The sequence below is a fragment of the Nyctibius grandis genome, chromosome Z (genome assembly GCF_013368605.1).
Source record: "Nyctibius grandis isolate bNycGra1 chromosome Z, bNycGra1.pri, whole genome shotgun sequence".
Lineage (NCBI taxonomy): Eukaryota > Metazoa > Chordata > Aves > Nyctibiiformes > Nyctibiidae > Nyctibius > Nyctibius grandis.
This window is the reverse complement of record NC_090695.1, coordinates 78,691,506-78,718,313: the sequence shown is the minus strand read 5'-3', so window position 1 is coordinate 78,718,313 and position 26,808 is coordinate 78,691,506. Positions and strand designations below refer to the sequence as shown.

The window sequence follows — 26,808 nt, the reverse complement described above, 5'->3', positions numbered from 1 at the left end:
TGAGAGAACACTTTAATATATGACAAATCATATTATAGCATATGCAAAAGAACACTTATATAATCATCAGAGCAAAAGCTTACTATTTAATCTTATATGTGTTCTACAAAGGTCTAGAAAAGCCCTTCAGACTCTTAGGTTGTGAAGTATAGACAAAATTCTAGACGCCTGAAGGTGGGGAAGAATACTGGGTTAATTTTATGACTGACATAAAATTTTGATACAAAATTAAGAAATAAATGGAGGCAAGCATAGAGGAAACTGTCTTTGATAAAAAGGCACAAACATATGCACCGTCATCTGACAAGCAGCCAACCTTCAGTCAAGAAGAAAGAAGGTAAGAGAACAGTGGTTTAAGTGCACTCACGAAGGCCTGAAGCACTAAGTTGAAACCTCTTGAATCAGTCAGATTTGGAACTCATCAGAAACCTGTAAACTATGGGCAGTGAGAAGACAGTGATCCAATTCAATGTAAAGTGATGTGCAAACCTCTGTGACCAGAAGATGGTCAAGATAAAGGCATTAGAAAACAGAAAGGTAAGATGAGACCACCATGTAATAAATATTTTTCCCCAAGAATTGCTGATGCCAGGGAAAGCAGGCTAAACAATCATCTTGCACCAAAGCTGTAAGGCAGACAATCCTTAAGATGGGATGCATCACACAATCCAGATCCTAAGACTTCTCTGGAAGGAGACAAACAACCAACCAACCAAGCAAGCAAATACCTATATGGCATTTATAGAGAGCTCCAAATACCAAAGGTAACCCATTCTTAAATTTTATTTCATCCTCTGTTAGGCTTTGTTGTGATAAAGATAAAGAAAATGGAATGTGACTTACATTTGATGTGAAAGTATACCAAAGACCCAGATGTGAGGAAGATTCATGCATCATTTACACAAGCTTTTTTGTTACCACACTATGGATGGGTACACATACCCTCACATTAGCAATCAGCACAAATCATGCTGATGTATCATTGAACTTGGCCATCAACCAAAATTGATGGTAATAACACAACAGGTATTTGAAAGGACAAGTGCTGGTCCAGTAACAGCTCTCAACTGCTGACACATAGCTCACATAAAGTTATGTGTTATTCTGCACAGCTCACAGTTTTTGAGGCTCTTGACTCAGGGTACTAATCTTTGATCCACCTGAGTTATCCAGAACTACCACTGCAAGGCACTGTTCCATTTCCTTTTACTCATACAGAAACCATGGGTTTACTAAATAGTGCAGACTCTATAGCTGCAGAAGCATAAGCATTCCAGAAACACAGACACAGACTAATTCTTATGTAAGACTGGTGCTATTTCTCGTGGGTTTGGTTAACAAAAGCATGTTTTCGGATAGGCCAACTTTTGGAAGAAGTTAGCTTAAACCTCAATTCCGCTTTGCTTATCCACAGGAATTTGGAAGAACTGGACAGGGGAAACCTTTAGAAGTCAATTTCCTTTCACCTATGGTCATTTCCATGTCCACAGTTCTATTGTCTCCCAGAAATGACAACTCACTTATTTAATGCCTGATGACAAAGTAGTGTGCACACACCCGAGTATCCAAAGTTTGACCAAAAGATCTTATATATGTCCCACACTGTCAGGTTTCAGAATACTGATGGCAGCATTCAACTTTGAAAATCACTGACCAGGCTGCTTGAATGGGCACATCTCAGTCCATTTTTTAGCAGAGGGGAATGAAAAGGCATTTCTCCTCAGACATTGATCTGATTGGACAACCACAGGGCAGAAACATTTAAGAACTGTACAACAGTAAACAGTTAAGCAGCCAATATGATGACATACAGAAAATGTGGAAACAGATTCATAAGTCTTGTAGAAGATTGTCATGAAGAGTACAGGCCTCCATGTGGACAGATGTGAAACAGACATGAAGATTCACTGTGATACATGTTCATCCAAGTATTAATGTCATGAACCTGTCTGGAGGAAAATCAGCCCTATCCACAGACTAGTGTATGATTACTCTGAAAAAGCTACTGAATGGATCATGACTTAAGAACTCACATAACTCATTTACCCAGGTGACATCATACTGAAAGAGAGACATCCCTCTGTGATGAAAATGGTCCAAAGCTGTTCACAGCACCCTACCCAATTCACGCAGGACCATGCACAGGGTGACTAGAAGTACATGAAGCTGATCTCAGGCAGCCATGAATCAGAATTAGCAAATGGCGTTCAGGTCTAATTGCAGAATAGAAGGAAGCATGTAGCAAGTTGCATGATACAAACCATTTTCCTTCCTGAACTGCCTGCAGTTTGCTACTATCATTCTTCTAAACTCGATTTTTTCTGCATGTCTGAGTTTAATTCATGTAGTCCTTGTACAGGGAAATAGCTGCAACAGAATCTTTAGCTACAGAGCTACAGGCATACATCAACAGGACCTCCGTAGTGTCTCCTAACAACAGAACATGTTGACCTCCTGTTAAAGCACCACCTTGTGAGAAGAATTTCTGAAAAGGGACAGAAAGGCTGGTACAGAGCCTACAGAGAGGCAAAGTGGATCATATAGCCATTGTCAATTTGCTAATGAGCCCATTTTGCAAATATTGCTCTGAATAGAGGTGAGGTCAGGAGCTAAACAATTACAGAGGAGTAAGAAAAGGTTCTGAGCTCCTGAGCATAGCCTCAGGCTTCCTTCTGTGTAGAACAATAACCACAAAAATACTTCTGTACAAAACCATTGCTGACACTGATGATTTCTGAACTGCTCTGGAGGCCAAATCTGTCAGCAGAAAAATTCTAAGCCAGTATGATCAGCTATCTTCGGATAGAACAAAAAAGATCCCAACTGAGCACAGTGTCAGGGAGCACCAAAGGCTGGCTGCTCCCCGAGGGACAGAGAGTAGAGCATGATAACATGGCCATCAGGACAGGTTCCTGACCAGCCAGGGCCCTGTCCCGCAGTCCCTAAGCAAGGCAAGCAGGGCAGACTCAAGAGATGATAATAAGGTTTCAACAAAGGGTCCAAATCATCATCCAAGTTCATGGTGATGATGCAAACCTCAGGTCAAGCCAGGAAGTTAAATCACAGCTTGGAGTCAGGATCAGGTCTGGTGAGGGTACAACAGTCAGACAGTTCAGTGACCATTAGGCAGGACCATGGTGATATGGCAGGTTCAAGCTCAAGCCAGGAAGTTTGAATCAATGGTGTCCATGGCCAGTCACAGACATGGCTCTGGTGGAGATAGACACCAGGACGCCTATGATGTAGCTCAGGCAGGGACTGAAGACCCAGGCCTCAGGTGAAATAGGTCTCTTGGGCAGGCTGCGGTGGAGGCCCCAGAAGAGGCTCGTCAGGGCCATTAAGGCCCATCAGCGCACCCCAGCCCTTCTTGCACAGCCCTTATGCAGCTTCAGTTTTCAGACTAGAATCATAGAAGAACAGGTCATTTCTGGAAAACTGTCTTTCTGCTTCACCAAGGCCAGCATAATTATTTTGCTAAGAGGAAAGAAGAGAAAGTACTTTAGGCTTCTGCTACCTAGACTGTGGTCCTTTCTAGGGGGCAGGAGGGAGAAGAGCTAGAAAAGACAAAGATTTTACTTGATTTAACTTGAACCTGCACTGCATTCATTTGTAGCAAAATAAATCTTGATGGTTCACTACACTAAACTGGAAGGAAGCAAAGGAATAAGCTCAAAGCTTTCATCCTCTCAACATCCCTACGTTTAGAAAATCTGTACTCTTGACTTCCTATGACACAGAGGCAAAGAGGGCATAAAGGGTACTTCATTTCCTCTGGCACACTGATTTACTACCCCAGCCATCAAATGACAGGCAGCAGGAGTCTGCCATCACAAGCAAGATGACTCTTAGAGAGCTTTGCTTATGGAAAAGGAAGCCCCAGGTAAAACTAACGTTGAATGTCTATCAAATTGTGCAAGGTTTGCAGACTATGCTGGTGCCAAGGCAGCTGATGCAGTCATACAGCATCAGAGAAACAGCGGGCACTTTTATTCAAGTTTAGCCTCTCACTTTAGCAGAATAGATTGAAGCCGAATAAATTTTCCTAAGATCTGAAGGACATGCCACACTTGTTGAAGAATGAAGCAGTCAATCTACCAGAGACCATTTGGCTGGTTATATCTGGACAGAAACATACTATTAGTCTTCAGGAGGTAGGAATGAGCACTCTGACGTAGCTGATCAACCATCCTGCTAAACTAGGGATTACAGGTGGACTACACTCTCAAGTTTCTGTTTAGATCTCATCCAAACCTCAAGACATCAAAAAAGTGACAAATTTTATCTACTTTTTTTTTATACAGCCTTTCAAAACAATGTAAGCTTCTGTTCTATCCTTGCCTATTATGCAATCTAAATACTAATTTAGTTCTCAAAATTCTCATAAAAGTGTTCTAACACCTTAACATAAAATTCATGGGTCTTGCTTTCTTTAACATACAATTAATCCAGATTCTTAGGCAAATTTAAGACAAAACAGTTCTACCAACCATATGGAAAAACTCTTCAGTTGCATTTTCAAGTGTTCTAAACCCAAATGACATTACTCAGCTGATGTGTAATTTAGAACAGAAAAGCCACTGTAACCCATGTTATGGGTCCTCTTCTCCTGTTCTAAATTGCTGAATCACTCAAAACCTGAAATTCTTGCAATGGTCATCCCACAATTTCTGGCTTTTCTCCCTTCTTCCTCAGCCTGGAAAATTCTCCTGCAATTGGAGGAGCTATACAGAAAAGATTATGAAAGAACCCCGATAGAAAGAGTATAGGTAACACCCAGGAACAAATTTTTGCTGAAACAGTCAAGAATCAGTAACATACATAGTGTTTTGCTGTTTCATTGCACAAATTATGACACTTGGCTAACAGTAAATATTTAGATTCAGATGCTGCTAATTCGAGATCAGCACATAATGCAAACACACCCTACAAAATGTAAGCACTCTCATCATAACTTTTAACAACAGGTTTAGTGATACACTTATGAAAATGATTAACTAGAAAACAGCAAAAACAGCATTTGTTTTTGTGCAGATGAAGTTATACACACACAAAATTCAGATAGCTATTTATTTAGACTTTTGATAGCATTCTAAGGCCTCAGATCTTCTAAACTGCAGAGAAGACACTGCCTTAAATTATTTTTATTCTTATATCTTAGGCTTGAAATGCTAGACTGAAAACAATTTTAACTTAACTAGCTGGCAAACCACTCTTTCTACTAACAAACAATAAAAATGCAGCACTTTTCTTGGAGTATGAAAAATGCAACACTCCAAACAACTAAACGGTAAATTTACTGAAGCTTTTAATATAAAATCCTGAGAACAGAAAGTAATAGGAAATCATTTTCACTTAGACTAATTATAAGAAAAGTTAGTGCACAATATACGTAATTTGAAAAATTACAAGCACCTCAAATAGGGGTGGCTAAGAAATGAGAATCTCTATATATCATAAACGTAAGACCATAATATTGTAAGAGTAGCTATACTGGGTTCAGCTACAGAGTCTTATATCCCAGTATCCTGGGCTTGGACAGTGACTGAAAGAGGACGACTAAGGAAAAATATAACCAGGAAACCATATACAACATTTTTTCCTCAGAGCTTACCTAGCTCATGATCACTTGAAGTTGGGCAGCTCCCAGAGACAGATGTGGCATATATTAATAATCTGTAGTGGGTTTCTATTTCATCAATTTCTCTAGTTACCTTTTCATCCCATGTAAATTTTTACCATCCATAAAATTTTGTGGAAAGAAGTTCCACACTTTACCTACACTCTGGGTTAACAAATATATAATTTTGTTTGCTTGTCTATTTCTTCTGACTTCACCTGATGCCAACTAGTTTTAAGAATCAGTCAACTACTGATACCTGTTTATTTTTGTAATGCCTCTCTTCATTTTATAGACATCTATCGTATCCTACCATCTTAATTTTGTTTTCAAACTGGAGAACTGAAGCTTGCTTATTTCTCCTTATATGGAAGCTGTTCTAATTTTTTTATCACCTTGTTGCCCTTCTCTAAGTCTTTTCCACTTTTTTTCTATACCAACAACTAAAAAATATGCCTATATAGGATATAGTCCAGTGAAACAGACAGCATCGATACTGTAAAAAGACCAATACTAAGTTAAATTATTATTAAATTAATATTAAATTAATATATCATCTTCTAATAAGATACACTAAATACACTGTAGAGCTAATTCTACTCAATATTGATTCTAACAAAAAATCAGCATGTCATTCAAAGGTCAAGGTTAAATTGAGTGCAGATGCAGTATGTCTTGAACACTGAATCTCAGTCTTCTCCTAAGTATTTGTATATAAAGATATTTTCTGCAAAATAATGTGACCACTTGGGTGCTCTTACAAACAAAAAAAGATGGTATTAGATAATTTCACTTCACCAGTGATGAAGCTGAGAAGTGCCCATATGAATTATAAGCCAGCTTATAAGTTAATTAAAGCATTTGTCAAGTAACATAAAGTGACACACATGTAATAAAATTCTTGATTATAGTGCCTGAGCTTCTACTAAATACTATATTCAGGAGCAAGATATCTGCATTTATCTTACCACTTGAAAAGATTTGCCCTCATCTCTAAAATGAAGCAGCATGAGAAATAAGGCTGTGCTAGATCGAAATGACCTGTGTACACCTGCTAACTTGTGATTTTACAGCAAGTTTCAAAAGTGGTACTTTCCTCAAAGCTGTAGCTCTTGAAACCATTAAATAAAGTGTTTCCAATTTCCTTGGTTATAGCCTGGAAGCATTTAAAATCTCAAAAGGCATAAGAAAATATGCATATAAATGAATCCCATAACTCTAACGTAACTTTTGTGATTTTTTTTTCTTTTTTTTTTTTTTTTTTAAATGAGCTTGGCACCTTATATGTTTTAAACAATGTGGCATTCACAACATCTCAAAAAACTGAATGGCTAATTCTGATCATTTCAACCCATCTAGGGATGTGACACAGTAAAGTGTGGTGCAGAAATCCCTGCATCATAGGTGAGCTGGCTGTGGATGTTCAAGAATAGATACACTATGACAGCGTTGCTCTCAGATTAATTAGCCTTACTACTCAGCGTACAGAGCCACATGGCTAAACTGCTTCTGAGACTCGTGATGGAATCCTTGGAAAGCAACCTGATGACTGTCTTCTTCAGTGATTACAGTGGGGATTTCTCCCTCAGCAGGAACCAAGGGTTTAAAACCCTTTTAATCAATTTTACTATAAAATACCTTCCCAATACATTAAATATCATTCCCCTGCCCCCATTTATAGGGCTTAATTTCATGTAAGATAGATCTACAATATTGTTCTACAAGGGACACAAGAAAGCAATGTCAGGGATTTCATCCAATAAAGCTATATGAGGAAGAAAATCAAAAAAGTGTAATATTAAACTTAAAATCTAACTACAACCTGCGCACAAATCATAAAGCCTTTTCATAAATGGAACTAACGTTTTGTTAAAATCTGAAAACAAATAGCCTAATAAAGCAACAGAAACTCAGCTACTGATAGTCACTGTGTATAGGGATATTTCAAGGGGTAAATTTCCAAAGCAGTGCACAGGGAGATACATACCTAAATTCCATTAACAATAATGTGTTCCTAAGCTCTCAGCGATATTAACTTTTAAGTGATGCTATAACTATTATAACAACCTTGCATTTATGACAGCATTGATCTGCACACTATCTCCTAAACAGAGCTTGTATATGAACTGTATTACTCTTTCACTTGCGTTTAGTAATGATATATTCAATTTTTATGGACATCTGCTCACAGTTTTCTCAAACTGCATGCTGGTGTATATTTTTTAATGTAACTGCTAGGTTTAAATAATTATTATTGCTGGTTATAATCACTAATTTCCTCATACTGTAAGAGGCAAGTTAATATTTCTGCATAGCAGATGTAACACACAATATTACACAGAACTAGATTATTACAAACAGTGCCAGCAGTTTTCTATACACAGTACTTAAGATAATTATAAAAAATCATCTTCATTACTGAATGCGAGCATTTTTTTAACAGTTTAATTTGGATAGGTTACAAGATACATTCAAATCACACAGATACAATTACTGTAAACCCAAGAAGCTATAAAATGTTCCCAACCAAATCCCTTTGACCCTGTTAATGTCGGTTCCTTGTTAATCTAAGGCAAACATTGTTTGTACCGTGCATTTGTTATGGAATATGAAAAAAAGAAAGGAAATCCCTTAACAGTTGTTATTGATTCCAGCATTTACCAACTGAAAGTTAAGTGCCGTTTACAAAACAGGACAGATGCAGATGCTGACAAAAAGGTAAACAATTGTTGCATGGCTTACTGCCAGATTCTAAGCCAATATATTAAACTCCAAGTGAAGCACATTTCCCCTATAGATTGCACTTATTGCCACTTCATTTCCTATGTGCTCTGTCTCTCTATTGCTGTGCCTGGCACTAAGCTATTTTCAGTTCTTTGGTGACCCCCGAGGCCTAGTGCTACCTCACATAGCCATTAGTGAAGGGAATTGCATGTGTCTGACATGGCCTGAAACCAATTATTTGATATTTTCTTCAGAATGATGCCCAACTCTGTTGGGAATGAGCAATCATGAAATAATTTACCTCCTGATTTAATTTTTTCCTGCACAAATTAGTTGTAGCCTGAGTTAGCTATACACAGCTGCCTGCGACATATCTCTGTCTTATCAAGATTCTACTTGAAATGATGAAAAAGCAAAGGGGGGAGGGAGAGTCAAATAGAATAGGTTGGGGAATCCTGCTTTAAAAAGGCATTGACAAGTTTATCAGATATACTGATCACATGTACTCTCTGCTGATTGAAACTGACAGACCCATAAAGAACTATCAGTGCAGCAAAGGAAACCACATGGATGCAAACTGTTATCTGAGTGTTTAAGGTTTTTTAAACACCTGTCTTGCTTTGCAGCTCCCTGTTAGTTCCGGTGAAACCCGGGGTACCAGGAGAATCTGATAAAGCAGCTTATGCAAACTGACTACATGTTGGCTTATTTTTGTCCCTTTTTTAAAAAAAATGGTCACAGATCTAAAGATAGCAAACATTTTCTTATTAGCCATCACCATTAACTTGTGACTTTTCTAAGTGCTTACACTATAAATCCATACTGTGCACGTGTCAAAAAAATGCAGTGTAGTAAGGGATCTCAACTTATGTATAAACATGGTAAGCCTGTATAAATTTGCATATATTTAATCAAGAGAGTGTGTCTGTCATAGAAAGAGATATGTCACTGCCAGCTATTAAACAACCTCAGTGAAGACTACACTAATCTTTTGGAAGAGATTCGCTATACATGAAATTTTAATCAAATCTGATCCATAATGTCTTCCCAGTTAAATGAGATCGTGAAGGTTGATTCCATATCAGGCTGCTAGATGTTTGCTACCAAATGCTTAAGTCCTTTGTTAACACTGAGTATACAGGTCTGTCAAAATTAAATCTTCCCTTGAAATCATGTTCATCGACCAACTGATGAAAGGACAGACCAGGGCTGGAAACGCACGCTGGAGAGCAAGAACGTCTGATCATGTTCTGGCACCAAATTTATGTAGTAATCTTGAGCAAATCATCTCACCAATATGACTCCTTGACAGCATACAGCTACTTTACAACTCTGTTGAACACATTACAGAGACTTCCTCAAGTGCTTTGAGGATTAAGTGCCCTGTAGTAATGTTTAATAAAACTACTTTATACACAGATACCTATCTCGGCTTGCTCTGAAACCAGAGACTCAGCCTGTTCCTTAATTTTCAAAAACACACATATCTTCCAATAAACTACAAGACATTCCGATTATACAGTGCCTTTTCTGGTATACAATGACATTTTAAAGAATTCAAATGTAAACAAATTAATTAGTCTCTGAATTAAAACTAATTAATGATGGGACCATTTAAAGAATTTAGCAGCTGGTTTCCAATAATTTTCTGATAATTATAATAATAATGAAATAGCAGACATTCTTTGAACTTCCCTTTAATTAAAATTGTTGGAAAACTTTTAGATAGACTATATTTGCAGTTGTTTATAGCATTTATGGGGTTTTTTTAAGGTGCTATTCCATAATGGACAATTTCTTCCAAAGCAGTGACTATAGGCAAACAGTCCTCTTCAAAAAACTGCAAGAATTATCCTATGACAAAATGCTACTCTTTGTAATATTTCTCAGTAGGACTGAAACCATATTCTGGCCTTACCAATGACAGAAACTGGTTCCACACACATTTTTTGCATTGTATTACCTACACTGTGGGCTGAGGGAGTTATTGCATTCCCTGAAGTCTTCACACACACGCAGAGAAAACACCAAAGCAGAGTGTTTGCAGAAAGTATAAAAACTACGGAAGCCTGTAGCTAAATGGAGATAGCACCTATTTTGAAACAGAGGAGTCCCTGAAGAACTCTAAGTTGATCTTCTTCAGTCTCTGCTGAAAGAGAAATTAAGTACTGCCAGGTCTGTCAAACTTTCTCATGAATTCTAACTTTGATAGGACTTGCCTATGTTTCCCTGTTAACCATTTAAAACACTTGGCTGATAAAAGACAATTGTAATGTGTCTTTGAAAAGACAGTAATTGACATATTTATTTTAATCTGATTTCAATTCCTTTAATGTCTGCAAATATAAAAATGTCTGCTAGCTTCGTTTCTGTCCTCTGCTTTTACATTCACAGTGAAATGGCTGTGTGTCTCACAGATTGGTCCATTACGTCAGACCCACTCTATTAAAATTAGCTTGTTAGGAACTTCCAACCAATCAGGAATTTCTATTAAGTGTTCATCATTCCTTTGTGCAGTTTATGCATGATATTATGTATTTCCTTAAATAATAGATTAAAGTGCCTCTGACACTTTTGCTTCTATTACTCCTTGTAATTTCCAAGATACAATAGAGGCAGATAGTGACAGCTCTTGTTCCAATAAGAGAAAACACTCAAAAAATTACTTATAAAGCTGGAGTCAATACTCATATTTCTGCTTCCTACCTCTTTATATTTCAAAACCTTAGTAAGGGAAAGTCACCACAAAGTTCTCATGATTACTTTTACAAGGAATATAAAAATCAGAAAGAAGTCTAGGCATACAGAAAAAAGGGCAGACGCTACCATTTAAAAACTTCTAGAGAAATAAATTTGGAAATTCATAACCTTTTAACAAATATTTTGTAGAAACGCTAGAATACAAATGAAGGATTAATCATATGTCAGCACGGTTCCTATTCTCTGAGCTGAGACAACACTCTTAAAACATCTCTTTATAGATGAGCTGATAGCACTCTGTGTAACAGAACACCTCATTTCTGTGTTACAGAAATTGCTGGACTTGCCTAGCACATGAACAGCAAATCAGTACGCTGTCCCTTGTACTTGAACACAAAGATTTGGATCTTAGCCAGAGGATGATCAGTACATGAAGCTACTGAGGAAAAGGAAGCTCTTCTTGAAAGTCTGAGACCAGTAACTGATCCAATTCCCAACAGTCCCCAAGGATTAGGGGTACTAAAAATCTCCAGAGCACTAACTGCTAAATTTCTATCTAAGAAGTTGGACTGGGTTATAACCACCCTTATTCTCTCTAGATCAGACAGACAGGAATACCTCCACTGCCTTGCTATATTCAGCAAATGTAGTGAAAAGTGTTATAAAATGACTGAAAGCTTCATTTTTCCTAAACTCAGTAACCCCTTGATTGAAGATGGAAGGCTTTTTAAAATTCCTAAGTTTAAGGCACAGTGAAAAAGAGATGCATGTTCTAACTTAGCATGTAACATCCATCTTGTGGATGCAACACACCCCCTATTTAAACACATAATTTTTTGCAAAACAAACTGTTGTGACTAAAATAATTTTGCCCTTTTAAAGTTAAATTTGCTCTCTGAATACACATTTTGTGACAGAAAAGGTTTGCTGTCTTGACAAAAATCACAGTTAGGACCATCTAACTATCTTGTGATTATAGGATGGTAGATGCATATATTGAAGAGACTCCTGTAACAACTTTCTTTTCAATCAATACTGCAGGAGCCTCTTTAAAAGAAATTTTTAAAGTCTTCTCTTATCTGCCACAGTTCTACACACTTTTCTTCATACAGGCCTATATTCCAAAGTAAAAGAGAGCCTAGCTTAGTAATTCTCTTTCAGATTTTGTCACTTTTTATTATTAAACAGACTACTAGAGTATATAAATCTCAAATTGACCTCTGACCACTCACAAAGTATCAGACTGGAGAGTAAATCACTTTCATCTTTTAAACTTGTGAGGAGAATGCAATAATTAGAGGGCACAGTGAGCTAAATGCTCTCTTCATGCTGAGGAAGAACACGCAGGTGTGCTGTGAGAGGAAAAGCAAGATAATTAGCTGGTGTTTGCTAATTGTGGACACTTTGAAAGCAAAACCAAAAATACCAAGAATGGAATTATGCCCCTTTCAACCTCTACAGAATTCAGAAAACACATTTGAGTTCCTGTTGGAAAAGATGAAGTGGAAGGACTTCATTAGGACAACATAATCTAAAAAAATATAACCCAAAAGAATATTAAGAATTTAATGTTTAAGAATATATAAATAATTTGAAAAGTAAAGTTAGTGTTTACTTATTAAACAAACAATGAGATAATAAAATTCTGGAATGTCTTCTCAATATGACAAAGCGTCAATAATGAGATTTCACTGCCCATCTTCATATTATGGGCTTAATAAGTAATTTCAAGCAACTGCTCTAAAAAGAAGGAAGGTATGCAGGCATGCTATCAGCTTTGAAATTCTGTCAGTTCAATTGACATTTCAGTAACTTAGATACTGTTATCTTACCCCCTACTATAAGCTTAAAAAGTAACAAGCTTAATGCTTTTGTAATCTTTACAAAAATGTCATTCTCCCACTACAAACACATTTGTGGTCCTAGGGTATTATGTTCATATGGCCTTTAAAAGAGTCTCTTTTTTATTAAAACTTCAACTCTGTATGTTCAAACAGATGGTTTTATTTTCTCCTCAGTACTACTCATATTTCCATTTAATATAATTGTGCAGTAGAAATCAAATATAATACTTGCAAGGATAAGAAATAAATAATATGTGACAAAGAGGCTATGAAACACATTATTTCCTATATTAAATACAAAGACATTTATTTTGTTTCCCTTGAGTAATAGGATCTTGTTTTGGCTGTCAAAATTTTATAGGCTTCCCAAGGAACAAAGACAACTGCAGAAATCTGCATTGTATCTGTATGTCCACTGGTTTTAGATTTTAACTTCCTATTACAAATTCCCACCAACACTGTTTCCTCCATTATTTTAAATAGGTAACAATTAAGCCTATTTAATATCTCCATATTCACTGGCTTATAATGCAAAATTAGGGATCTCTGGTATTTATAAAGTATAAATCTAATGACGACAACTGCATTTTTACTCAATCCGTATGTAGTACCCATGACATTTTTGCTGATGTCCTCATGTTTTCTGTGAAGGTTATATACACGTAAGAGAGAAGTGCTATGGTTTTACTTGATACATGTTACTTCCCCATCTTTCACAGACAGAAATCGTACGATTTTTCACTCCACCTGTGTAAGATATGGGAAAGATTGTGCCATACATCACCACATGCAGTGCAGCTCAAGGAGTCAGTAGTTGCAACGCCCATTTCCATACAGGTACAATTCTTTCCAGCAACTGCCCCATATCTGGCTTTATACAGGCCCCTAAAGCCCTGTTCCCATAAAAGCTATGTTACCAGACACTCTGCAGAGTGACAGAAAGAGCAGAAATAGAAGGGAGAAGGAGATGCCAAGCAGGCAGGCAGAAATACAATGGAAGCACATCAGCTACTGCTGTCGTGCAGAAACAGAAACAAAACCAGCACGTCCATCAGAAGGAATGAGCAGGTTATTGTGGGCCTGCTGGAGCAAGACAAAAGAGAAGAAGGTCGTGCAAGGAAGCAAGGAGGGTGAAGTTCTAGTTTCTGTTATCATTCCTTTATTTTCGTCTTTATGATGTCTAAAAGTCACTACAATAGGTATGTAGGTCTTCAAATATTTTAAAGCTTAATGAAAAAAAACTTCAAATAAACCTCCATAATTAAGTTGTAGATTTTGTATTTCTAAAACGTTTAACCCTCAGCAACACATTATGGATATAACTAAAAACTTGCTTGTATTAATGCAAGGATTTGGGCAATATAGTGAATTTGAACTGCTGAGGCAGGATATGATACTGGATATTACAATCTGTAATGCATATGGGCTACTTTACATTAGCATGCCTTACCAGCACTTCAAAAAGATGCAACAGGACTTTCTAGGACAGAGGAGTAGTAAGTCAAGTGACTGAGACACTTTCCCCCCTTCCTCCTAATATTTCTCAAAAGACAGATTTCAACAATGGACGACAGATAAGAAAACATGATGGAAAAGCAATTGTAACTGCAACACAAATATTGCAAATTATCTGCTATAGATTGTAATCTGGACAGAAATCTCAAAAAAGCTGCAAAGACATAAATATTAATTACATGAAATCAAGTCTGTGATTCTTTAATTTCCAGATATAAATGGGAGAATAAATTATACTAAAGTTATTAAGTCCTAATTATTCCCAGACATGAATAACTGTTTTTTTCATCACACAGTCACTAAACCAGCAGGTATCAATGCTATTTTAGGCGTATTTTTGATAGATAACGAAGATCATAGAAGATTGGTTGTAGGCAATAATCGTGGCTCGAGAGATCACAAACCAACTGAATTTAAATTAAATGGAAGGATAAAAGGAAGTCTGAAACTAAGGTTCTTTATTTCAAAAGGAGGAAATGATAAACTAGGGAAAATAAAGCCATGTGCAGATGAACGTAGAGGAGAAATCAAATTTAAGTAAAATGTGCAAAACCAAAACTCGTATTTCAAGTTATCTGGACAGCAAATTGCTCGAATACATAAGGATAAGAGACCTCAAAATAGATTTTCCTTACCAAGTACTTTCATTTAATGTCCCCAAGTTACTTTCATTTCAACAAGTTACTCCAAAGCCTGTTTCTCTGCTTGCTCTCAACTCCACTGCACAAATGCAGCTCTTCTAAACAAGATTCAGTCCTTCTGTTCAAGTTTACATATATGCCATATTCACATTAGGTGTTCCATGAACACATTATATTCCTTAGGAACTCATGAATATTTAAAGATAATAAATTAAAAATATCATAATTTAAATCACAGTTTGCATTTGAATATATCTTTAGAATAAAATGGAAGTTGGTCATATTCTGGAGAAAGAAAAGCAAAGGAAGTGTAAAATATAAATATTAAAATATATCAGTGAAGGTGATTTAATTACTTTGTAGCTAAAAATGTACTTAGTCAAATCTGCATCACGTCAGTTTACCTCCATTTTGAACTAATATTTCTATTAGAAATAACCAAATACTGATTTTGATGAACACACTATGCACTGCCTCAGATTTTAAAAACAAGTTTCATTTATGATTTTTAAAGTTATTAATTATATAAATACACTAAAAATATATTTTATTGGCAAGTGCCATTGGATCTGAGAGCCTATTTAAGGGTCTCTGGCAAGTTTGTAACTAAATGAAAATTTTAAGCCAATGAATTTGAATGTGTTACAAAAAATAAAACTCAAAGCTCTAATTTCTGTTTAGTTTTAACTGTAGGAAATTTAAAAATAGGTTAATTAGTCTACACAAGTATTTACACTCTGTGTGTATATAAATTATATAAATAAAACCAAAGAAAACCTTCCACTAATACATAAAATGTGTATAATTTCATGTTTTTTGAGCCTCTTTGGCTGATGTCTTATCACTTATACGAGTAGCTGTTTCTTCATTTAGAAGAGATGAAGGATTAAGATAGGTTAGTAATGCCTGATTAAAATAGCTTAACATTTTTGTAAACAAAGGAACATGGAAAAGGCTTAAAAGGTAAAAGTACAATACACATTTAATAGACTTATTGCAAATAATTTCTGAGAAATATCACATTGGAAACTGAACCAAAAAATCATAAAACAGAAGCTGAAAACCAGCTATCTGCATGATTCTTTCCATGCTAAGGATGTTCACAGATACATAATGTTTTTAGTATTTTTTTAAATACTGTAAAATTACATAAACTTTTGAAAGACATATGAATAATATGATAGAAAGGCTGAAATAACATCTTACAAAATTCCATCAAAAATATTTGGGAAGGGTGTTCCTCGGATATTATTTTAGCAGATTTGAAACATTGATGATGTGATGAGAGTACACAGAGAAATTATGAACCATGCTAGATAAAAACCTAATACACTAACGTAGCCCAAATATTAATGGCTGAATCCTGCATTGTTAAAGATAATAAGAGTCACAGATTAAACTGTGAATAGGATCAAGTTATAACATAAATCCACCTGCCTCCAGAAAAGTTGGCAAAGATGCCAAGTTTCAAAGAATTTGCCTGTTTTCACATAGCATTTTGCCAGCTTCTCTCTCAAACCATGCTCATCCTCGATCCTGATAAACGGATACAATCTCATTACAGTAGTTGACAAATAACTGTTCTAATACAGTTTGAAAACAAAAATGTTAATTCCTTACTTCACAAATAGATTGTTATATATGAAATATTTTAAAGATCTATAACTCCATTAAAGCTTGTTATAGAATACCTATATTTTCTTGACAGAAGTAGGTCATTTATATAAAGTTTTCTGAGGTTCTAGCATTTTTCCATTATTTTCTGTTATTTTTTCCTCTGCTATATAGTAGGATCAATTACAGCAGTTCTTATGAAAAATAAAAAAAACAAACAACAACAAAAACCCAATGAATCAAACCCCACATTTCCCTGAAGGTGGACTAAATAAACACAAACCCTTTTTTCACCTCTGGAATAACAGTCCCAATTGAATGCCCTAGATTAAATTATTTTGCTGTTCTGAAATGTGCTGGTTTGGTGGTTCCCAGAGGAGAGAGGCAACATGCATGAGAAAATAAGAAAGACGTCGGTGTAACTGTCTTTCAGCTAAGAAAAAAAATCTCCTCCCTTTTCTCCCCTTCCCTCCCTGTTCCAGCATGCTTTTTTTTTTTTGATACACAGCAAACTGGGCATCACTGTCAAGGCAACCTCTTAAAGCTGTCTTTTAACTTAACCTATGTATAAATACAGACTTCCACCCTCAATTGTGGGAGGGCAGCAAAGGTACCAGAATTTAATAAGAGTTCCAAGCAGGAAAAGCCACTTGACACTAAGAACTTGTCTACCGTTATAAACCTTGCAAAATAGTTATTCTGCAGATTTTTTTCCAGAATACTTATTTCAGTGTGAACTGCCTTGTGAACACTTTAATTCCAAAGGAAAAGTGCCTTTTTCTGACTTAGTGTGGTACAAATGGAGTCTATTCAAACATTTAGAAGAGAAAAATCTCTTTCCAGAAAAGACTCTTCACCTATGAGCTCACACACAATTAACTATTCAATAATAATTGTTTTGGTAACGATACAAGTTTAAACTTTGCTTGAATTGATTAATAATATCAAATAATAGGCTATGACATGTCCATAAAATGAAATAAAAAATCGTATGTAACTTCAGAACTCTGACCCCCCATTTTGCTGTACCCTGCACATTTCACTACTGTCGCTTTATTATGTGGCTGCCTCTAGTCTACAACCACAGGTCATCTAGAACAGCCTGATTCTGCAGAAAAGTAGTAAGAGAGACTGCAGGTGAATCAATGCCTGCCTCCCATAGCAATCTCTTGAAGTAAAATAATATGAAGTACTATACAGTGAAGAGATGAAGACATAAGAATAACAGCCCCGGTGAAGAAAGTAATTTTGAGGATTAAATGATATTAACAAACACCATTTCTAAACACATTTTATAGGTGCTGAGGGGACAGCTGCTGTGCCTGCAAATCTGACCTTCAATACACTTTGAATCAAAATAAAAATCTTCTGTGGGATTTATGAAATACAGAGAGTTTTTTTTAAATTAAGTGCAGCACATGTTTTAAAAGTTGCAAGCAGGTCCCAAGATTTACTTTGTATATTTTCATCTCCCTCTGCTCTTTTGAATATACAATAGAACTGTGCACTGGAAAACTGTCCTGATAGATATGCTGGCACAGAAACATTTAAAGATACATGTTTCAGCAAAGAAAACGTAAGCAGAAAAATTACTATCTTAATAGATAGGACTGCTCTATTTCTTCTTGTAATATAGAAGCAGTTAATGTGTGGTTTTTTTAGAGATCCACCCTTATGGTCACATTAATTTCCATGTCTTAGATTTAAAATGGAGATAACTGAACTTCCCCATCTTCGTGAGATATTCTGAGATTGAAAGAAAAATTAAGTTACAAACTTCCAGTTCCCTACCAGTCATTTTTTGTCAGTGAATCCTTTCACTGACTCCCATCTCATTACGTAACTCAAAGATACATTTCTTGTCATTTATTTCATAACTCACCATTACTCTGACACTACTTCTCCTTGTTGTCCACCAACACTTCATCCCACTAACATATCAGCTTTATGTTGAGCTTCTCATCCTTTCACATTATTTGTCTGCATGCCTTTTCCCTTACCTTATCTTTTGTATGTTCCACATATTCCTCCATATTTCAGCTCCTGTTAAAAAATTATTTCTGATTTCTCCTAGTGGAATTTCTAGCTGACTTATAACGTGTATAGCGACTTTAAAACTCAAAAAACTACCATTTTCTTCTGCATAGACCCAGCAAATCATCACTTCACTCATCCTTTGTGTATGTTGTACAACCCAAAGATCCATCTTCTGTTTCTGCGTTTTTCACATGATTGTAAACTTTTAATATTTTCTGTCTGCAAACTACTTCACCTTTATGGAAGGCTATGTTTTAAACAAACAGCTCTTGCATAGAGGAGTGCTTAAAACTCTGCATTGAAAAAGCAATTACATACAATCCTGCAATTACTTTATGAAAGTTTCCATTCTGTATGATTTTTTCCTAAAGCTCTGATTCCTCTCTTTGGAAATTAGCATGTCAGACTCACCAGCTGTAAAAAGAAAGTACAGAAAATACCACATCAATAACAGATTCATTTCCTGCTTTAAATTCCTTAGAAGCGTAAGAAATGACCAGGTAGCACTAACGCTAACCCACCGTACTTTCACAAGACTAGAAAACTTGAAGGATTTTTTTTTTTTCTTTAGAATTAGAATCTGCTTAGTAATCTTCTGGGTCAGCTCTGAGGTATGAATCTGTGTCTATTTCATGGTCACATTATTGTACGGACTTTCCTGTAATCTCCTTTAAACTTCTGGCAATTCAAAAAATGTGGGGGTAGAAGACTGAAGAGTTTGTGTTTTTTTAAATCTGGATTAAAAAGTTCTTATTCTATCATCTGTTTCAGCAGTTGGAATAAGTTAGACTGAAAAAAATGACTATGACATGACAATGTTATCCAGCGAATTATAAGATACTCTCCCTTACTTTTAAATCTTTTGCGTCACAGTTCTGACACAGTCTATAATTCAACTGCAGTAATATGGTTAACACATAAAGCTATAACTAATAATCTCAGACTTCTCTCTTCATAGGAAATAATCAAGTATAATGAAAAAAAAGTATAATTAAAATAATATCTAACTACAACAAACATAAAATAAGGCTACTAACCCACAGCATGAACTGTTCCTCTATGCTTCTTTGAAATCTTGTTTGCCTTAACTATATGGAGAGCATTTTCTTTGAACTTCAGCTCACAAAGTCTTTCAAGGAGAACCGTCATTTCTTCAGTGATGGTATCCAGATAAGTTTCATTAATAAACTTCAATGATGAAGAAGGATCAATAGTTCCACTCAGTATATACAAATCCTCTTTTATCATTGTGCACAATGTGGGTACAGAACTTTGGTAACCATGAACCACCTTATCAAAATTTGTTTCACCACAACTAGACAAAATACAGTTCTGTAGAAGATCGCTAACCAGTTTATTCTGCATATTTTGATACTTCATTAAGACTTCTGATTCAGGATAAAGAAACAAAAGTTGCTGTATGCACTGAGTTTTAAACTCCATTTGTTGTTGTAAAGCATTAGTATTTGTTACTTCTTGACTTTGCAGTTTATTTACTAAAAATCGTCGAAGATGCAATCTCACATCATCCCAGAGAGATTTCACATCCATAGCTGAATCATCCTCAATGGCATGAAGGGAAGATGTTAACTCAAAAGACGTCCCACTTGGAGTACGGGGAAATGAGACACCACACTGACTAGAGAGATCCAGAAGGAAGTGAAGTATCATTTCTTCTTGATTTTGCTCATTCTTCAGCAAGCTTTGCTAACAAAGGTAAATCAGACAGTATTTTAGAAATGTTTTCTTAATTCTGGTTCATAAAATGAACAGCTTCACGCTAGAGTACCAATTGTTTCCAACACTAATTATCTTACCAGCAAATAAGAGACTCAAACAAATTGCTATATAAACAACAGAAGTAACAAAGCCTGTTTTCCCATGGATTTATGTGCCAATCAATCTCCTTGTCTATCAGCTCCAATAACGCACATTCCTCTTCTCATTTTTCTTACATCCTCAACCTCTTTTCTCAATCAATTCTAACCCACAATTCAAAGGAAAGCTTTGGAAAGCTGATTAGGTAAACCTTGGCAGTCTGTTTGCTGTGGCCCACATGCACATCTTTGAAAGAAAATCATATGAAAAATTACTCAATATTTATACAGATAATGACAGGTTTTGCCCATAAAACCTAGACAGGAATTTATAAAATGAAACACTGTTGCTTTCTATGTTCTGGCTCAGCAGCAACCATCAAAAAGGCCATTCTAAGGATAAAATAATCTTCCCAGGACCCCCTTAAAGAACTAAAATTGAAAACTTGTTAAGAATTGAACAGCCTTAGATCACACAGGGCAGAAGAATAAGAAGCTGTGTATCCTGTCAAACCAAGATGCAGACTGATACATTAATATAGCGACCTCTAAATACCTCTCAGCTATGCAGGCAGGGGAAGAAGAATGAAGCTAGTTAACAAAGCAGGTGAAACCACATGGATGCATGCACTGTTCCTACTTCATCTGAGCCTGAAGAGGTCCCTCTTGGTCCAGGGCCAGGATCTCTGACGTTAGAGATGCTTCAAGTTCAAGAGGCCATGCAGCAATAGCAGGTCCTCTTGTCACAGCTCAATGCTTTCTACTTGGCCCAGAATGATGCCAATTTAAACACCACTCTGCAGCTTTCCCTAATACGTGTGAGACGAATCATTTGCATGAACAAGGCATGTCCAATATATGAGCAGGAGACAACCCCAAAGTCCCATGGTCACTGGACACCAAAATTACCTTCCTCTCTCAGAGAAAAAAGTTTGCTTGTTATAAACCCATTTCCCACATCCTCAACATTTTTCCTACTGCAGGTTGGCTTTAGCCAGAGTCTAAGGGCCATCAGCTTTTTATTTGTAAAGACCTGCTCTCAATTCTCCAGCTGCACTAGAGCTGACTGCAGATTTCCCCATCACAGTCACAAGAAAACTAAGTGAAATTGGTGGTACTCTTGATTTTCTGGGTTTCAGGAACCAAGTAGGCAAGCCTTAGGTGAATCAGGATGTAGAAGCCCTGTCGCTTGCTCCCTCACCTCCTATCGCTTCTCTCCAAAAGAATTGTGGTAAATAGCATAAGGGTAGCTCTTTCCATGCACGTCCTTTATCTGGGTCTCCCAACTGTACTCCATCCTACAAAGCAAGGCTGGCAAAGAAACTGTCAGCAACCTTCCACCTTCAGAACTACTGATTTATTTAACCTACAGTATTTGAGGAAATTATTAGTTTTACTTCTTTTCCCATTTTGAAAGAGAGAAATAAATCCAATTCAACTATGGTATTACATAAACAGAATAATTTCCAACTACAAAATGTTAAATTTTTCCACTGTAGCAAGGCTTTATCAATAGATAATTTATAAAAATATAAAAAAGACAAAACTTAGAACAAAAACTTCTGTGGGCTTTTTGCTCCCCCCTCATGCTTTAGAGTCACAAAAATATTCAACATCAGAACTCCTGTTCTTTGTTCTGGATGATTCCAAACTGTTGCACTCTTATGGGAAAAACCAAGAGTTTAACCTTCCTATTGCCCTCTACTCTGGAGTGCTCCATGATGAAAATTAAAAAAATAAAAAGACTTGCACCACAGTAGCTAATTCTGAACAAAAGACAGAGAGCATGATTGCCTCCCATAAAAGAAAGTCTTAAAAATAACAGACTAGCTATTTTCCTTCCATTTTACACCTTTATTTTAGAATGCTTCCTATGAATTTTTTTTACTTACAAGCAGGAAACACACGTGGAAGACAGAATAACAAAGGAAATTATCAGTCAAATATCATCCTATAAAAGCATGTGCATATGATAGAAATATGTATAACTAGTTAAAATCTTAAATCGTACATACCAATATGCAAAGACATAAGGCTGATTCAATTTTCTTTTATTATCTACTGAAATATTCTCTAAAGTTTTGTGGCCCCAAAGAGAATGTGTCTCCGTGTGTAAACTGAAACTCTAATCACTAACAACTGTGTTGAAGAGTTGAGTCTCCCCAGGTAGACTTCTGGAGTTCAAAGGTTATCTTTTTTATGAATCATGCTCTAATACTATATTCTGAAATGAACAAAACAAGAGAAGCTGTCAAAACAGTGAATGTAACTGATGCCTTGAGGTGATGAATCCAAAATGTCCTCCAGGGAAATCCCTACTGCTATTTCTTAAGGTTAAGCAAAAACATTTTTATTCCTGGAAGCCAGTAAGTACTGTTTCAAGCCCTTTGCAACTTAAACTGAAGTATTAAAAATAGGGAGCTTGCAGATACCATCTCAGACTTAGTATTTCTCAGAAAAAGACCCCCTGAAGTGAACTTCAAAGCTCAGAAAACACACCGTCATCAAGTCTCCTTGAACATTGCCTATATTGATATAGGCTCTTCTATTTAAAAATTAACCTGTAAAAATACTTCAAAAGATGATGCCAAAACTATGCAAGAGAAAAAGATCCAAATTAGTATCCAAAGGTTTTAGAGAAGCATGAAAAGTTCTCTTATGAGCACATAAAGTTAGTGACAATAATATACAGGAAAACATTTGTGGTCTACCAACTGGACTACTACCTACTACAGACTACTACTTATATCAAAAACCAAAGCCACTAAGATGAAGATTTTGTTAAAAAAAAGATTTTGTCATTAGTTTAGCAGAAACAGAATTTAATGAAGATTTGTTCATGTACATATTCAGCTTTTAAATATTTAGAATTACAAAACAGTACACAGAATGATGAAAATTCACATCATATTAACATTTTCAGGCTTCATGAAGAATCTTTGAGTATTTCCATGAGAGTTCAGAAATGCACGAGAACACCACACTAACAATAGACCTATATACAGCACCTCAGCCAAACCACATACAGAACTTTCCTCTATAATTGCTCCGGCAGCTTAAAAGATAAACAAAATCTCTAACAAAATAAACACACATAATAAGGGATAACAATTGAATAGGGATATTATCCTGAAATAGAAGGAAGGTTACTATTATTGAAGATATATTATATGATACTTAGTTAAAAGCTTGCAAGTGAGAAATTAAGTCAACTGAGTAATTAGTTCAATGGATAGAGATACACATTTAAGAAAGGTCAGATCGTAATAATCTCATTAATGCTGAATATTATTGAAGATAGTATACTGCAAACCCATTTATGGAGCTAAAGATTATCTACTGCGAGCATAACTTCTTACAGATGGATTGTCTATGCTAATGCATACACACTTTTCATCTGTGTTCTCATCTACACAACAGGCTGGATTATCTAAGAAGCCATGAGTGTGGAAACAGTGATGTCCAAGTTCCTGAGCTCCACAGATGTTTTCCTGATAAACTATGCAGAGACTTTAAGGCTTCTCACACTTTGCTGTCTGTTCAGCAGCACACCAGAGAGACATTCTCAAGGCTTAACTGGACCCTACAGCCCACAGCCAGACTGTCATGCAGTCAGTAAGCTCCTGGGAGGCTGAAGAGACAGAAAGCACGTTTTGTGTAAGATATACCCAAAGTATTCCAGAGATTTTGGTGTTTCCCAAACAAATGCTGCCACCTGGTGTTCAGGTACATGGCTTGAATAGACCTTAGAGAAGGAAGAAAGCAGGGAATGAGCACAAGTAAGTCATCATTGCCATGCCCTCTTCTGAGGGGGCTTAAGTATGGATCTAACTGGACTAAGAGGAATAATAGAAAGACTTCATAAGTCAGTACTTTCTGGTATTCTCTCATCTTGTCTAGATCAAGTATGACATGTAGCAGCCTCTGACACCCTTGACTGAGGTGATTATTAACAGCAACATTCATACTGATCACCTGTGTTAGAAGGGGACAAAATCACTTCTTCACCACATGAACATTAAAGACCTGGTGTTTCCACAGATGACTTCGTTATTTGACACAGCTTAACATCCAGTGGACTGAAGGGCAACTGAAAGATCAACAGCCAGTTTTAAGAATTAAAAAAATGAAAGGCGATTTGATGAAACTTGAGCTTTAGCCAGGAGATAGTCCCAAAGGAGAAAATACTCCAATTCTCCACAGTAGTTTTCCTCTGACAACACAGCCAATCTTAGCCTAAAGGTGTTCATGTCCTACAACTAAACCATGACATGGAAGTGACAAAGAACAATCCACTGGATAGTGTTTATTTGTTTTGACACTCATATGTATGTACATCATATAAACACACATATAGACAGTTTATATATAAACTTGCAGGCTGTCATTTACGGAGGTATCATCCTTCACTTATTAGCCAGTTCAATTTTCCAGAGTTCCATTTCCACACATATATTCTAAGGCTAACTTTTAATAAAAATTTTGGATAAAAATGCCTTCTAAAATGATGGAATTTTTCATGAAGTGAAATTTGATTTCTGGTTACATCTAGTTGTAACACTTGCTAGGACAATGGATGTAGCTCCCACATTTCTAATTAGAAAAAGTAGATAGGAAGTTAATGCTTAAATAATGCATAAAGGACAATAATCTGTATTAGATAAGTTAAATTCATACTGATACAAGTGAAGAACAAGCAGTAATGGGAACAGCCTCGGTGGAGACAGTAACTTCAGATGTTTTTTACCAACATGTGTTTATAAAACAGTACTAGAAGTGCTGAACATGTGGTAGTATCATGGAAAGATTTTGTCCCAAGTTTATCTATTTAAGGCATGAACAAAAGGAAACATAACCCCCTGCTGCACACATAAAAACAGTACTAAGCCTTATAACAAAATTTCTGATCTATCCTCACCACAGTGAAGATTGAAAGGAGAAAACTAATTAACTCCCCCCCTCCGCCCTCCAAAATCCCCACCCATTAGATAACCACCTTTCCAAAACATTGAAGTCTTAATAAACAATCTTTACCAGGGTCCTAAGGAACTCCATCAGCTCTCCATGGTGTGTAGAAGAAGGTCTGAGAGAACTGAAACTGCAGTTGTTTAGCCAGTGAAGGCAGTCAGTTGTGCTTTGTAGTATTTCATCAGTACATATTTCATTTACTTCTGATTGCAGGTCTTTGAGACACTGTTCTATGCTAAAAAAACAAACAAACAAACAAACAAAACAAAACAAAACCAAAAATCACAGGGTTTTTTTCATGACTTGGAGATAAAAGCATTTTTATATATTCCATATTTTAAAAAGAAAAACTACTTCAAATTAATGTAACACTAGTCCTTCTTCTTCATAGATTATATTACTCTCACAAAATGAGGACTGAATTTGCAGGATTAACATTTAAATACAGTCAAGCTAGAGCTAAAATAAATTTCCTTCAGGCCAGACTGAACCATCCTCAGTAAGTACTGCCTCACTTCTCAAACAATCTTGCACTTTTTAATAAAGTAGTTACTGAATATGACATCATCCAACCTAAGATCTGGTCCTTGGTACTTAATTAGCTGAAGCAGAGAATATAAACTGAATCAACTACCATATTCAGACATGAATGTGTCATTTTGCTCCTTTAGCAATCAGCAGTTGTTTTGTAATACGTAACATATTAACGACTTCTTAAAGACCCATTAACATCACAGAAAATGCTGAAAATAATTTGAGAGTCTGCTGAGAAAGCAGATCTTTTATTTCTTGTTTTTGTCATTAAAATATTTGAAAAAAAAAAAACAGAGTTTGTTTTCAAGGAGCTGATGCACTCCTTAACATTCATTTAGAATCATAATACTGTTTATGAAATCAGACGTGCCTGGTATGGTTATTACAGGGATTTTGGTTGCAAAAAACACAAGAACTGAATATCCAAAATGATTTTATTTCTACTTGTGTGGACACTTACAGAAAAACAAAAAAAAGACAAATCCAGAAACAATCTAACTCTATACCTTTTCCTACAAAAACACCTTTTCAATATTTCAGAACTACTTCTTTTTTAAAAGCAATGCTTAATATTTTATATTGTTTCAGTTAGAAAACTAGCATTGACTAGATCTAGGCAGATCTAGGTTTAATACAGAGCCAACAATAAGACTGATGCCAGTTTTGGTTTATTGAAGTGAAAAGTGATTCTCACTACTATATAAATTTTATTTTGGAGCATATTAGTTATTCCATTTAAGTTCTTACAGCTGATAAGGGATGCAAAGTTTAACACAAATTAAAATTTAGTTCTTTCT

General features: G+C 35.9%; 1 protein-coding gene across 1 annotated transcript in view; it reads right to left on the bottom strand.

Moving 5' to 3' along the window:
- KIAA0825 (KIAA0825 ortholog) overlaps window positions 1-26,808 on the bottom strand; it is a 254,030-nt gene that overhangs the window by 179,865 nt on the left and 47,357 nt on the right. Inside the window, exons 4-5 of the mRNA XM_068423333.1 lie at window positions 25,544-25,712; window positions 19,730-20,399 (exon numbers count right to left, since the gene is read on the bottom strand). Of these exons, the coding sequence (XP_068279434.1) occupies window positions 19,730-20,399; window positions 25,544-25,712 (839 nt within the window). The remainder of the gene's footprint in view (window positions 1-19,729; window positions 20,400-25,543; window positions 25,713-26,808) is intronic.